This window comes from Rhinoderma darwinii, chromosome 8 (assembly GCF_050947455.1).
Source record: "Rhinoderma darwinii isolate aRhiDar2 chromosome 8, aRhiDar2.hap1, whole genome shotgun sequence".
In the NCBI taxonomy this organism is placed as follows: Eukaryota; Metazoa; Chordata; class Amphibia; order Anura; family Rhinodermatidae; genus Rhinoderma; species Rhinoderma darwinii.
Genome location: NC_134694.1, coordinates 14,385,383 through 14,401,050, shown reverse-complemented (window position 1 = coordinate 14,401,050; position 15,668 = coordinate 14,385,383). Strand labels below are relative to the sequence as shown.

The window sequence follows — 15,668 nt, the reverse complement described above, 5'->3', positions numbered from 1 at the left end:
ATAACAAAAAAAAAACTTTCTATTATACATTCCTTTGAATATCTGCTTTGGTCTGGTACGATGATGTGTCGTCCATAATGACATCATGTCACATGACTGCTGTGGCCAATCCGACATTATGGACAAGACGTCATCGTGTCATATTCGGTATTGAAGGACTGAAGTAAAAGTTCAAAGAAAAATATATTATTTTCGATTTTTTTTATTCGTTTTTAATATAATTTCTGTCAGATAATGCGGTTCGGGGTCACATTACCCGCTCAGCGCTCTCCCCTCACACACGACGCGCAGGTTTCTTTTGCATTAGAATTTCCCGCTCACTGCCCGCAGCTTCTCTACTGAGCGATCACGTGGTACTCTGAAATCTCGGTCATGTGACCGCAACGTCATCAAGGTCCTTGTAGAGGATGGGAACCAGCCACTACCGTTTCCAAACGCCCGGTATCCGGGTAAGATGGCGGCTGTAGAACAGTGCTCGCTCTCAGCTCAATGGCGCCCAGTTTCCCTTACTCACGTTGAATACCCTGCAGGTAAATTACCTTCTTTCAGTTTTGACGCCTTCGCTCGCCGACGGCTGATTGAGATTGGTTTGAAGAAAGATTTAATGGCGATATTGTGATCCCTTTACGGGACTGTCTGGGTTGTACGCATGCGCAATGTGTCTGAGTCTGATGCCAAACGGTGTGACGGGCTGGTACGCATGCGCGGCGCACTTCCTTGCATGTACCTGGTGTGTGAACTTTGCTTGTCATGGAGACGACGATGTTCTGCAGTTTCTAAGTGCTCAGTGTATATTACCTGCCTGTTGTATAGGTTTACGTGGTGGGGGACATTTGTTGATGTGTTCCTTGTATGAATTGGCGCATTTTTCGCCGTTCATGACTTTTCCTCGAAATTTCGTATTACCCATTGCATTATATGGCATACGTTAAAAATGGTGTCTCGCACATTATATACATTTATATAACAACACAATGTAAAAAATAAAGGCGTCAATTTACTTAAGTATGTCGCATAATGGGGAGGGACATCCAAAAGATGGCGGTTTCTCTTTGAGTCCTTTTGCTTATTTGGAAGTTCGGAAGATCTCACACGTGACTACTTCTTTGCAGTCACATGATCCCCTGATTGTCCGTAAGTACTCCGGGAGACATGGCGCAGGTTTTCCATATTGGCCCGCGCGCTACCTATAAGACCCCTGATCTGCAAATCAAGGGTGGTGGGGTTAAAGAGGACTGTCCCCTCTCCCGACATGTCTGTTTTAATAAATAATTGTATTCCCCATGAAATTCTGGAACACGTTTTCTTAGGATTTGGCCTTGTATGAATAAATAGAGAACTGGGTGTTACCATTCCTGTCGCCAAAGGGGCGTGTCCCTACATAGTTTGGAACTGTCTGCACTGATTTGACGCCGTTAGACGTGTAGGGACCCCCCCAGCTGGTAACACCCATTTGTTAATTTATTCATAAATTTCCAAGAGGCGTTTCAGAGGAACGGCACAACGTAGAGTTCTAAGAAAAGATGCTCCTGCATTGTTGTTTTATGGGAAATACGGTTATTTACTAAAGCGGACATGTTCGGAGAGGTGACCGGGTCTCTTTAACTGGGTGCAGATGGTGTTAGGCCTCATTCACACGGCCGTGCCCATAATTACTGGCCGTGATAGTGGGCACGGCCGCGGACAGCCTAACCGCATTACTCTCCTACAAAGTATGGGAGCACGGTCCGTAAAAAGCAAAAGATAGAACGTGTCCTATTTTCCGCGACGCAAATATACGGTAAGGTGTCTGTGGACAATAGAAGAGAACGGGTCCGTAATTCCGGATGATTGTTACGGTCGTGTGCGTGGGTCCTGACAGGGTGTTCAGTGTCCTATGCCTAAGGGTGAGAACGCATGGTGCGCCGGCCAAAAACAACGCCCACATGGGTCACAAATGGCCACACAATTTAGCTAATAAAACTGGGGTATTACAAGCAAAATCGTGTGCCCATTCGACACCGCATGTGGTTTTGTCCGCCGCGCCGCGTGTTCTCAACCATAAGTTGGTCATTCACCTTTTACCTCAGCTGCTCCAATAAGCAGCGTGTTTGTCTTGACCCAATGCGCACAGTAGAGGGAGCGATCAGAAGATGCTGGGGACCTTACACCGCTTATCACCAGGGAATACTGCGGGATTGGATGGGTAAAAAAAAATCCATCCTATCTGTCAGGGACTGTCTGGTATCTACAGTAGACGTTAAAGGTGTTTTTACTAATTGGTTTTCTACTTGTCTGAAACATATTGGGCACCGTGACATCCATGTGACAAAATCACGACGTCATCGGATGTGGCTTGTATATGCATTCTCAACGCCAACTGGATTACGTGAAAAGTGGGAGGGGGTTTCTTAAGGAGGAATTAATTATGTGATCCCTCTCTGATCCTGCGGGGGTGCTCTTTGCTCTGACCCCTGACAGACACTTTGGGGTACCCTAATCTAAAGAGGTCATTCTTTCAATGAGGCTATAAAACCTATATGTTCCTTATAAGTCTTGGGATCCATGGGTATCTATTGCTGTTTCTGCTTAAAGGGCACATCCACTTTTCCAACCCATATCTTCTGTCTCTCCAGTGCATCTTAATTAAACAATAAAGGAAATGACACATAGTCTTGATTAAAAATTACCTACAGTTTTGCGTATACAACCGCTAAAAAGACCTATGCGTCTCCAAGGTTACAGACTACAAACAAACCCTGTGTAGTCTGATTCTGTAGTCCTGTAGAAGAGGAGGCGGATGGGAAAGGGTAAGGCTGGGTTCACACGACCATGTTACATCCGTAACATGATTACAGTACGGGACAGTTGTCCTGCAGAGAGGCAGGGACTCCTAGCGTCGTACATAACTATGATGCTAGGAGCCCGGCTCCCTGCACTGTGTTCGGTCCGGGACTTCCGGCCGAAATACGTTCCGTCCATTACGGACGTAACATGCTCGTGTGAACCCAGCCTAAACATGAATGCAGGATCTAACTACATACAGGGTTCCTTTTGTAGTCTGTAACTATGGAGACACATAGGTCTGCATAGGAGCTGTATACGCAAAACGGTAGAAGATTTTTAATCCAGACGATCTGAAAGTGCTATTTTACTCCCTGCGGCAGAGATCGAAGTGTTCTGAGGCTGAAGAGCTTGTCCTAAAGCACTGACATTTGCAATGCAAATCTATCTTCTGTCTGTGCGGCAAATAACCCGGCAGCTGTGACTGTAAAGGGGGTTTTACACTGGGTGATTATCGGGCAGATGAGTGTTCATATAACGCTCATTGCCGATAATTTCCCTGTGTAAACAGGGGAACGATCAGTAGATGAACGAGCAAACGCCCAATCATCATCTGGTTGTATCATTATAAAAAAAAGTCAAATATTGTTGTCGGCAGCACATCTTGGTGTGTAAACACGGAGACGCGCTGCCGACATGATGATAATGTATGGGGATGAGCGATCGGAGTGACGACCCCTCATCCCCATCCATAGCTCCGTGTGACAGGAGCAAACGAGCGCCGATCAACAATTTCTTGTTGAGCGGCACTTGCTGCATCGGCCGCTTATCGACGAGAAGGACGAGATCTGGTTGATGACAAGTCCTCAAGTTCTGTGTCTTCTTTTGTTCTCGGCTATCTTGTAGTACAAGCAGGAAAGAGACTTGTAACTGAGTCACGTCTTATCAGTCAGCTGCCTGGGTCACTTTTCCTTTTGGGCTGTGTGGCTGTAAAGAACAATCCCCTTTAAATAGAAAAAAGCGTCAACAATAAATACAAGGGGACGTCCACATGTGCAGTAAAATCGCACATTAAAGGGGTTGTCTGAGGTGAGAAAGTAAGGTTTGATTTAATTTTTTTCTGAGAAACAGCGCCACTTTTGCTCATTGGTTGTGTCTGGTATTGCAACGCAGATCCACTCACTATATGAATATTCATCATTGGCTATACTTGTTTTTTAATTGTTAAATATCAGTTTCCCCATATGGAACTCTTGGCTCCTTCTACCACCCCCTATAGTCTTAAGTGGTGCCCTGCACTGCAATAACTGCAGGCCAGCTGTCTGAGTACGGAGTCCCGCTACCAGGAATTATCTCATAGGTGTGTAGACTTTTGCGACCATTATAGATTGCTTTAATGCATCCAAAATAACAGACGAAGTAACGTTGCAAAAAGTTTTTGATGAAAAGCATCCTACCGTTTTGTGCATGCAGCTCCTATTCAGACCAATGTGTCTCCATTTGAAGGTGTATGGGTTACATAATGATCTAAACCATGCGGTAGGAATGGACCCTCACCTTTTTTTTAAGGCCGATCAGATCCACCATTAATAGGAGTTTGACTGCAGGACTCACCGCAGAGCATCGCGGTCTAGAATTTAAGACTCTTTAAAAAAATAAATAAAAAAAAAGCCATTCAGAAGTGATTTAAAAAGAAAAATATTAACACTTGACCAAAGGGGCTATTTACTTCAATAGGGGAGGAGATAAGCACCTGCCAGGTACCTATTGCGATGCTGATCTGTGAGGGACACCAAGGATTGGATGGGATATAATACAACTTGCTGGATTCTCTTTCCTTCTTCAGGGGGTTTATTGTGATTCTTTCACCCCCCGATCTGACCTCTTTCTCCGCAGACTGTTTTTGACCACATTTCTCTCATCTGGATTCTTCTTCTCTGTGGTTTTCCTGAATATTTCATGTGGCTTTTAATGGCTCAGCAAAACTGACGGACTCAATTATTCATAGGGTTGTTCCTCTACGCTGCAACTAAATAAGTCACTTTCATATGACGCTGTGAATTTAACCTGATCTGTTCTTTACAAGTCTGGAATATATCCAGCCTGAAGGGGGCGCTCGTTCCTGCTGAATACTGTAGTGGGCTGAAGGACAGGTTACCTGTTTCTTGAGCTGATAGCAAAGTGCCCCCCAGTCGTTCTTTGCTTTTACCAGCTAGGATCGAGAAGACTTCCAACACCCATTGAAAATAAACACCCAGAAAACACAGGTCATATAATGGGACAGATTAGGACAGAGCCCTTTAAATTAGAGCATGCCCCTATGGTAGTGGGTGCATCTGTCCCCTTGACCTGGTTCAAGCAGGGAGTATTTCTAAAAAGTATACAGGGTGCCATGTATGGCATCTTAAAGGAGTTTTAGCATAGGATATGTGATAAATAGATGATCGGTGGGGGTCCGACTGCCAGGACCCCCTCCGATCACGAGAATGGGTTTATCTTGCTGTTCCTGGGAACCCCATAGAAATGAATGGAGCGGTGGTCGAGCATGCGCACTACCACTCCGTTCATATGGGGCTCCCAGGAATGGCAAGATAAGCCTGTTCTCGTGATCGTTGGGGGTCCCGGCAGTCGGACCCCCACCGATCAGATATTTATCACCTATTTTGTGGATAGGTGATAATGATTATGTCAAAATCCCTTTAATGTCTCCGATTGGCTGAGAAGACTCATATAGGGGGTGTTCCGGCAGGACAACCTGTTTTCGATGTGCAGACGCTACAGGTCTGGCTGCTGGAATCCCTGACTATCTCTGGTTATACATGGTCGCACCGAGTCCTCTAAGGTGGGAGTGATGGAAACCCCCTCTATAGGTGCATATGTCCGAATAGGGAATATGGAAAGGGATTGTCTCATGGCGGCAGCGCCCCATTTATATCACCACCTCACCTTTATTGGAGAAATCCAGATGTCGTCTTCCCTATAGACAGCCCCCCCGCTGTATCGTTGGCTTAGTTTTTGCTCCTCTTCATTTAGGAGACGTCTACGGGCAGCTGTTGGCCTATCTCAGCCTGGGACCAGTCGTCATTCTCATCAGTTTTGGGACTCTTATCATATTCAAGAGAGAACTTCACACGGTAAGAGTCTGAATCCCGGCGCCGCTGTAATATCAGGGTATTAGATTCCGGGTCATGGTCTCTCATTGTGTTTTCCCTTTTCCAGATTTCCTTCCTGGGGGGTTTGGTAATGAATGAAGGTGTAAACTGGGTGATTAAGAACATTGTGAGGGAGCCACGTCCATGTGAAGGTAAGCCAGCGCGGGTCATGTGACCGCTACTCACGGTTTATCGCTCTTTGACTAGAGCCGATCCTATCTTTATTGCAGCCCATAGAAATACATTGGGGAAAATATACCAAACGGTTAACGCTAGTATTCTGGTGTAAAAAAAAAAAGTTGCAGAGTTTGGTGCACGCCACAGTTGCGCTACATTGCCGGAACAACACATTTATTATAATTTTTAAGTCTGTGGGGTGTAGCAAGGTAGAGGCCCATGCAAAGCTCCTACCTTTCCCCCCCATCTAACTACTCCCCCCTCCGCTTCTCCCCACCAGGTCCCCTCTGGCTCCCTCTTCATGCTGTAGGCCTAATAAATAAGCACTTGATGTCATCAGTGCTGCGTCGCATATAAGGCCCTGAAAGTGTTTGGCGTCAGGACCTTGAATGAGCCGTGAAGAGGGAGTCGAGTGGGGAGAAAAGAAGAGTAGCGATGAGATAAGCGCAGCCAACCGAAAGATGCAACACGTTTATTAACAGGCGTTCACCTCTTGATAAATGTGTCGCGTGTTACTCATGCAAATTGGTTATTAAGACTGGCGTATGAAATGCTTCTCCAGGTTGGGGACTGTTTTTCATACTGATGGGTCATCAGTATTTGATCAGTGGGGGTCTGACACCCGGACCCCGCACCGATTATCTGTTCCGGCTGGCGCTGGAAGTTATGCGAGAGTTGGTGCCGGAAGCAGAAAACTCTGTACACGGCATAGCCACCATGCCAGTATTCACTCGAATAGGAGCAGAGCTGCAGCACGGCCGCTGTACAGTATACAGAGCCTTCTGCAGCACGGCCGCTGTACAGTATACAGAGCCTTCTGCAGCACGGCCGCTGTACAGTATACAGAGCCTTCTGCTCCTGGCACCAACTCCTGCATAGATTCCGGCGCCCGGAACAACTGGTTCTGGGTGTCGGTCCCCCACTGATCATATACTGGTAACGTGTCCTGTGGATTGGTCATCAGTATAAAAACCAGCCCCCAACCTGGACAACCCCTTTAATAAATCTGCCCCATTGAGTTGCATGTTATGTAAGATCTGGTGGAGCACACTATGGGATTGTAGTTTTACCACAACTTTGCTGCAGTCACATAGCTGGGGCCATCATGCTCCCCGGCTGAGGAACAGGTGATGTGAGCCGCTGTGGATTAGGGTGGACGTGTCTGAACTGTCTTCTTCTTTTCACAGGGACACACACAACAGTCACCACAGAGTATGGGTTGCCGTCAAGTCATTCGCAGTTCATGTGGTTCTTCTCTGTGTATTCATTCCTTTTCCTATACTTAAGGTGAGATACGAGGGATATTTATTGGCTCTGGCAGGTTGTGCCGCGCTTGTCTAGTGAAATCTTTCCCCAACCAGGACTCCACAGAAATAGGTGGTTCTATGGATGACGACTTTTTCAATAGCTGATCTCCGCCTGCTCCAGGATGCTTGGCATAGACAGATCTTGGCTATTGAAAGGCTTTGCCTGTCCCCACCCTGAGTCTCCTTGAAGTGGGGTAAGAGAAGGACTGGTTTTAGGAATTGCCCCAAGATTGCAGACCTCTTGTCTGGCCGCATGTTAAACAATGGGGAATTCCGATTTCCCCTTTCACATAGTGTGGTTTTGAGCCATTGACGTTTCCTAATCCCCGACCTATAAGAATAATTTGCTTGTTCACTAGATCGGGCATCTCCATTCTGTGGCTCTCAAGCTGTTGTGAAACTACAACTCCCATCATGACAGAACAGCTGGAGAGCCACAGGTTGGAGACCACTGATCTAGATATTCTTTGACTTGCTCAATTATATTATGTAGGATTCTGGGTAACCTACTCAAACACTCTTATTTCAGTACTGAAGAAGGTGTAGTCCTCACATACTTAATGTGAACAATGAAGCCTATGCAGTTATTCGGAAAAGGAGATCTAATATATGTGGCTCCCTCTGCATCATGGATACCCGTACAAAAGATAAGGGGTTAAATTAGTGGCTGAATCTCCGTTTACAGTTCTTACAAGAGACGTCACTCTTCATTCCTAGAGCTGTATCCTAAATAGGCAGGTTTGGCTCCTGACAACCCCCCTGTAGGAGCTACGATGTCGGCCATATGACTAAGAAAAGGACCCGTCACAAGAGGGTCTCTTAATATGAAAGAAGCTGGTTATTGGTTCTCCGTGTGTTGGTAGTCGTACAGTGGATGGGTTTTTCTCTCTCTGCAGTCAGGTCGTACTTGCCCTTTAAGTTGTCTTTATTCTGGTCGGACTTCATCTTGTGTTTTTTTGTGTTTCAGGATGCACCAGACAAACAACGCTCGGTTCTTGGACTTGCTCTGGCGCCACGTACTGTCGCTCTGTCTCCTAACAGCGGCCTGTCTAGTCTCGTACAGTCGGTATGCACTTTACCTTTCGCACTGTTCTATAGAAGTATTGAGTGTTCCTTGTGTAACGGTCTCTGGTTTTCCTGCAGAGTGTATCTAATGTATCACAGCTGGAGCCAGGTCACTTACGGAGCTGTGGCAGGAAGCATGTTGGCTGTAGCTTGGTTTGCGATCACCCAGGAGATCTTAACTCCGTTGTTCCCTAGAATTGCATCCTGGTAAGTTGTCCTCAATAAAATAACTTTCCTGGAAAAACAGAGCGACTCTGTTCTGCCTTGTTCGGGGCTGAGTATGGCACAAGGATTCTCTTCAATTTTCTTTTGAATCTGTGTCATGCTCACTCACGGTTCTGTTCAAAAACTAATGTGTGAATAGCCCCATTGACTTGTATGGATCAGTGTGCGGTCTGTTTTTAAAACGGACCACATACTGAAGAGGAAACCTGTTGTGTGAACAAGGCCTGGACTGGGGTCTAGCCGACGCGTTCATCTTGCCACAGTCAAGGTCTAAATTGCAAACCTTCTATGTACATGTCACTCTTATTACTGACCTACAGCCTGTGGAAGAGTAGTAACGCATGACGGCAGGATGTGACTACTCAGGGTTTATTGGTAGTCTGTAATCATGGAGGCACATAGGTCTGCAGAAAAGCTGGATACACAAAACGATTTTTTTTTCTTTAATTTTAGAGGCAATGGAGCAATAAAGAAAAATAATGGTTGCAAAAATATACATACCCATTTAAACCTAAGGTTTTTCTATGAGTTTTAGCAATTTTCTTTGGTGCTTGCATTAGCAGATATCTTTTAATAACCTGCCACTACCAAGACAACAGATACAGGGATTGTATTTGTTAATCCCGTATTATGAGATTATTCTGGATTATCGCGCTGTCGTCATATATAAATCTTGCAATAGCAGAATGATCTCCGGTTATTCTTCTACTTCCGGTCTACCGGACTGACATTTCAGAGATGAATATATGACTGCATCCACGTGACATTGTCCTATAACCCTCATGCTTACTATCTATTATAGCTGGGGTGCTCATGTATTTTTAGTGAAGGCTTATTTACCTAGGTCTTCCATCAGGTGACGGTCCGAGCTGAGCACCAACAGGATCAGGATCTGTGGCAGAAATCCAAGACTTATCTGCCCCTTGTAGATAGTGCTACAGTGCCCGCTGTTGATGGTACCAGACAATGCCCCTTGTAGATAGTGCCCCCCAAACGAATAAAACAAACTTGTATTTACATAACCTTGTTCCTATGATGAACTTAGCGGTTCTTCAGCCCTCCTCGGCCACGTTAGGTCTGCAGCATATTGGATGCAGAGACTGGACCCTTGCGTAGGCCGGTGCGATGCGGTTATGTCATCGCCTCGGCCTGCACAGGGATCCTGTCCCAGTGTCTTATAGCCTGCAGGCCTAACATCGCCTGTAACCTGGTAAATGGTGGAGCAGTGAGCTGACAGCTCCCTGCTCTGCCTTAGTATTCAATTGTATCTGTGTCCTGAGGATGTAGATACAATTGAATGTGGCAGTCGCCCAGTGCACCGGGCCAAAAATCCGGTCTTCTGCCCCAGATGCCTATTGCTAGCGATGCCACCGGTCCGGACAACTGGCGTCTTCGGTCTGGACCGCGGTACGTCAGTTGAGGACTCCTGCAGTGTAGTCTCTGAGAGATATGGAAACAGTGAGTGCATTCTCAGCTGTATCATGGTCTCCCTTTCACTATGGAGAGTAACGATGTGTAATGTCATCTCTCCACTGCAGGAGGGGACACAGGACCTCATTCTCTTGGGGACATAGAAAACTACGGTGAGGGGGGGGGGGGGATTTATCAACCTTTCTACTACAGTTTTCTGGTGTAAAAATGTAACAAAAGTGTCATTTGCGGTGAAATATTTAGACTTTTAGCCACTTTATGCCGCCCTTGGCACTTTTGCGGAAGAGGGCGTGGCTTAACAAAAGGAGGTAGTGCCACCACGGCCCAACAAGTTTTATTATAATTTACGTAAAAAAATGAACGATTGCAGAAATTGACCATGTTGCCTCTACCTCCTCTTCACACGGTCTGTTCTTCTCTACAGGCCAATCTCAGAATTTTTTCTTATCCGGGACACCAGTCTAATCCCCAACATCCTATGGTTTGAATACACAGTCACTCGATCGGAAGCCAGGTAAATATGTCTGCAGTTGTCAGGACATGCTGGGAGTTGTAGTTTCACAAGAGCTGGGGAGCCACAGGTGGGAGACCACGGTTGTACAGTCTTCAGATGATGATGGTGTGTTTGTATGCAGGGGATTCTAGAGGTTCTCAGGACTGCAGATGTGGGAATGTGCCTGTCAGTAATCCTATTGAAGAATCAGTCAGGATTAAATGTCTGATAACTGGGAACCCCGTCTTCAGTAAAGTGTTATGCGGCCATATAGTACCCACAATTGCAGATAGTATAGCATGCATGCTTTCCTATGGGCCAATGCACATGACCGTTGTTTTCATGGTCCGTGCATTGTCCAGAGCCTGGACTGCATAAAGAAAATACAAAAAAAACATGTCATTATACGGTCCACATTTGCAGTCTGGGCTCGTTGAAAGAAATGCACATCATCTGTGTGCACAGGACTGTACACACCGCTACGGCCTAAGCTCCCCTGAGTGGTCAGAATTTCATCGTTTTAACTATACTTCAGGAATTTGAGGCAGATTTTGACCTGCCAGCACTATTTGCTGCGTTTTTTTGAGCACCTCGGGCAAAAAAACGCAGTGAAAACCGCTTTCTCTGCCTCCCATTGATGGAAACGCCTAAAGGGCATGAAGTAATGGGAGGCGTTTTCGGCTGTTTTCTGGCACGGTTTACGCATCAAAAAACTGTGTGAACAGGGCCTAAGAGATTAATCAGTGCACAAGTCAGTAACTTGCATAGTTCTATTCTGTATACATTTCACGCACTTGCAGTTTTATATATATTTTTTTTGACTTCTCCAGGAGCAGACAACGCAAACTCGGCACAAAGCTGCAGTGAATCTCAGACCAACAAACTGACAGGGTTGGGGTATGACGGTGGAAGGATCCATAATATTCTGGCAGTCCAAAAGGAACTGAAGCCAGGACAGCCCCTGGCGCACTGAAGAACATTTAAAACTGACGGACCAAAAAAAACGTAAGCGAGAAAGAGAGGCCTTTACTTGGTTTACAATGCCGGTCTGGCCAGCGGCCGCCCTCTGCATGTCAGGACTGGGGCCGACCAACGCTCTCCATGCACGCTGTCCAATGGATTGATGGAAATTTGCAAGAGCTAAGGTTCCCCCCCTCCTTTTCAGGAGATGATCAAACGATATCCATTATTCTAGCAAAAAACGACCCTTTTTATTGCATGAAAATCCACCTTTTATTTATTTATATATATTTTTAAAAACATAAATTGAAACTAATAAGTATAGGGTGGAAAACGCTGTGAACGTCGGCAACTCACACACGATCTTGCTTTTGTGGGGGATGGGAGGGGCTTTTGGACTGACTTTTACGCCCCGTAGATGACGGACAGTGAGGCACTTAACCCTTTGTGCTTCAGCAGACTTTAAGCTTGGTTGCCGATTTAATAATACTGCCTCCCCCACTCCGGGCTTCAGCTACGCTCCCCAAGGTGCCTATTGATTGACGGCTGGAGGGCTTAAAGCAATTCCTGTTGCACTTTGAACAAGGTTTTCGATTAAGGACTACAAATAACCCTTTTAACACTAGTGATTTTTTTTGTTTTTGTGAAAGCGGGATTATGTCCTTCTTAATCTGTTACTTGTTAAACTTTGTGGAGAGGGTGATTTCTGCGGTAACCGAGGAGCTGTTCACTCTGTAGCCTCCCATGTGGTTCACCTTACATTGAATATACTGTAGTAAAGTGAAGCTACATCTTTGAAACCACTATTAGGAAAATTTGCTTTTTAAAGGGTAACTAAACTTTCAAAAAACTTGTGACATGTCAGCAGTTCTGATTGGTGGGCGTCCGAGCACTCAGAACTCCACCGATCTAAAGCGCTGGGGTGAACGCTGTGCCGCTTTTGTTTCTGATCGGCTCTCCTTGGAGTAATGTACGGTCTCATAGACTTTCTATTGAGCCCGTACACGGCTCGCTCGGCTATCCGAGAAAAGCTGATCAGAAACTAAGCAGCACAAGCACTTCTGACGCTTTGTTTTAGCGATCGGTGGGGTACCAGTGCTTAGACCCTCCACTGCTCAAAAGTTCTGACATATCACAAGTTTAAGCTTTAAAAATAAAAGTTACCCTTTAAGCACAGGGCAGCAATAGGGATCTCCAATTTTTTCATCTGCTCTCTGTGCCCTGTCTGTAGAACTGGGCCACTGTTTGCAGCAGTCAGGAGCTGGACTTAAGTTAGAGCATTGTGGCTACCCAGCTGTTGTGAAACTACAACTCCCAGCATGCACTGACAGCCTGTAGTATAATGCCCCTATATTGCTTCCGACCACAGTATAATGCCTAATAAAAGAAACTCACCTAACCCTGTTCCCACAATGATTGGAGGAGATTCCTCGGCAAGTCTCCTCCGGGCTGTGCAGTGTGTGGCTCGGCGCAGACAGGCAAAAGCCCCTTTATTGCATCACGCCTGTCTGCTCCACCGCTGGATTCAACTGTATCTCCACCCTGAGGACATAACCGTACTGGGAAAAAAAACTAACGAAACACGCAAAAGGACGGTCTGTTTGCGCTAAATTCCAGTCTTGTTTTGATTAATTGCCCAGCCCTATTTAAAGTTGTCTACGATTAGAAATAGTCTAGTTTTTCCACCAGATACATCGCCACCCTTGTCCGTTCGCCGTGTCTGCAGCTCAGCCCTGTTCACTTGAATAAAGAGTTGTAATACCAGACACTGCCCATGCACAAGAGTGGCGCTGTGTCCATTCTTTTTTTTATTTTTTTTAAACTTGGCAACCCCTTTTAAGAGAGTACTAGGTTAATAATTTCACTTATTCTAGTCTAAAGCCTGGTGGAGGAATTGGAGGTTCCTCATAAAGCAATTGCTAGTAAAGTGGCTACAAAGGTGGAGTTTCACTTATCTACATTACAGAGCGCTGTTACGTCTTCATGACAAATCTAATGGTCTCTTCTGCCTGAATTGATCAAATGTTCTTTTCCACTTTTAAATGGTGATTTCTAACCCCTGATCGGTCATCTGGCAGTGTATCATGGACTTCTACCACTCGCGTTCTTAAAGAGGTATCCTACCTCTAATAATGGGGGCCAAGCTGCTGTGACTATCAATAACAATATGTAATATACTTACTGAAAACTCTGCCGTGTATGACATAGACACGTGACGGGCGACCATTGGCCGCAGCGGTGATGTACCGTACAAAGTGAGGTCATCGTGGTCCAATGTCAACTATGCAATACTTGTAGCAGGGGAATGGTGTAGAATTTAAGTGGTAAGTATATTACATTGTTATTTTTAGTCACTTATATAGCGGCTTAGACCTTAGTTACAGGTCAGAAAACCCCTTTAAACCGGCCATACACCTTTGATAAAGGTCCGCTGAACCCACACTTTTCGGCAGGATAGGGTGACAATCTAATGCATATGGGGCAGACGTCTGGGAGGAAAAAAGGATCAATTTCAACATTCCAATTACTTGTTCTCCAGGAGATAAGCAGCTGTCAGACAATATGGCACCACTTATCACTCCTCTCTGCAATAAGTCTAAACTTTGTAGTTCCATGTCAATTATGGCTTTTTGGTGGGCTGCCAGTTATGAGACATTCTGCAATCAGTTTTTTTCTGAGGGGCACCAGTGATCTTTAACAGAGCTGTCTGATGACTGCCCCCTGCAGGTGACATGCCTTATGCGAACCTGCTTCAGCCTTGCCTCAATCCTGGGAGTAGTGTTGAAGGCACTAGGGAATGTGACTCCCATACAAGTAGCGATAAAGGGCTTTTGTGACACTAGAAAACATGGCTGAAGCCTTCTGGAAATGGCACCACCCTCGTCCAGGGGCTGGGTCTGGTATTGCAGTTCAGCACCATTCTCTTGGAGAGGGGCAAGTTTTAATACCAGATACGTCCCATGGACAAGGGTGGTATGCGTTCTAAAAATTGCATTATTTAGTATCTAAAACCATAGATTTAATCCTCCTGAGAGTACACGTGCGGCAATGAACAAACATTAGCAACAACTGGATCCATTTTTCCATGAGCAAGAGACCGACCAAAAACAATAGGATACCCCTTTTATTGACCAGTGAAACATATCCAAAGTATGATTGGGGACATACATGGGGCATGAGAGGGGTTCTTTGATTTCCTGTGTCATGCTCCGCCCCTTCTCTAGGCATAACACAGTATCAGTTTTGCATGGGATGTACCTTGAAGAATGTTGAAGGTTCTTGCAGATTATACCAATAAATATGTAATGTCCATGAGGAGTACCCACCTGTTCCTGTGAATGGCAGCATGCACTGTTCTCCGTTATTCCAACCAAAGGATGTCACAGCGATTTTTTTATTTGATTTTTTTTTTGATTTTTTTTTATGTGAATTGTCACAAATCTGTTTTTAAGTGAGAAAGTGTCTTTAGAGCACAGCATTACTATCCGTATACATGTCAGGTACAGTAGAATATTCTGTCCATCTAGAAAGGGCTTATGGCAGGCCGATCCAGACATCTGCCGTTTTCTATCATTGTAGACGTGCTGTGTGGATCGATACAGGGGAGTAACTTTCCGCTTTTCTACATTACATGAGGACTGCATGGGAGGCTCACAGTTCACCCCCACAATGTGCACATTTGGGTTCATCTGGTAATTAAAAGGATTGTCCAGGATTCAAAAAAGGGTCCTTTTTTTTCCCCAGAAACAGCGCCACCATTGTAGTTTGGCTGTGTCTGGTATTGCAGCTCATCCCCATTCATTTGAATGGAGCTGAGCTGCAATACAAAATACAGCCTATAGACAAAATACCTTTTTCCAATCCTGGACAACCCCTTTTAACATGAGATGGGGGCACCAATCTAATGCTTTAGCTGCATGGTACAGCCTAAGAGCACAGATTGCCTTGGTGATACGCTGCCCCCATGTCATGGTGACCGACCAGTGACTCCTGCTTCCAACTTGTCACTCTCGTTTGTTTTGTTCTTATGTGAGTCCGATGAATTGAAACATGACTTATTTTTATTTTAAAATAAAACTTATGCAATGTTCTGCA

General features: G+C 45.4%; 1 protein-coding gene across 1 annotated transcript; it reads left to right on the top strand.

Annotated features, from left to right (window-relative positions):
- Positions 1–352: 352 nt before the first annotated feature.
- DOLPP1 (dolichyldiphosphatase 1) lies at positions 353–15,664 on the top strand. The gene is made up of 8 exons (XM_075835223.1): positions 353–530; positions 5,797–5,897; positions 5,983–6,067; positions 7,280–7,379; positions 8,367–8,465; positions 8,543–8,671; positions 10,545–10,634; positions 11,444–15,664. The coding sequence occupies exons 1-8, from the start codon at positions 455–457 to the stop codon at positions 11,478–11,480; spliced, it is 717 nt and encodes a 238-aa protein (XP_075691338.1). The 5' UTR covers positions 353–454; the 3' UTR covers positions 11,481–15,664.
- Positions 15,665–15,668: the final 4 nt, after the last annotated feature.

Excerpts from the sequence above, each read along its gene's own strand:
- DOLPP1 (XM_075835223.1), top strand. The coding sequence starts at position 455 with ATGGCGGCTGTAGAACAGTGCTCGCTCTCAGCTCAATGGCGCCCAGTT. Across the intron at positions 8,466-8,542 it reads TGTCTAGTCTCGTACAGTCG|AGTGTATCTAATGTATCACA; the intron begins GTATGCACTTTA and ends GTTTTCCTGCAG. Across the intron at positions 8,672-10,544 it reads TTCCCTAGAATTGCATCCTG|GCCAATCTCAGAATTTTTTC; the intron begins GTAAGTTGTCCT and ends TCTTCTCTACAG.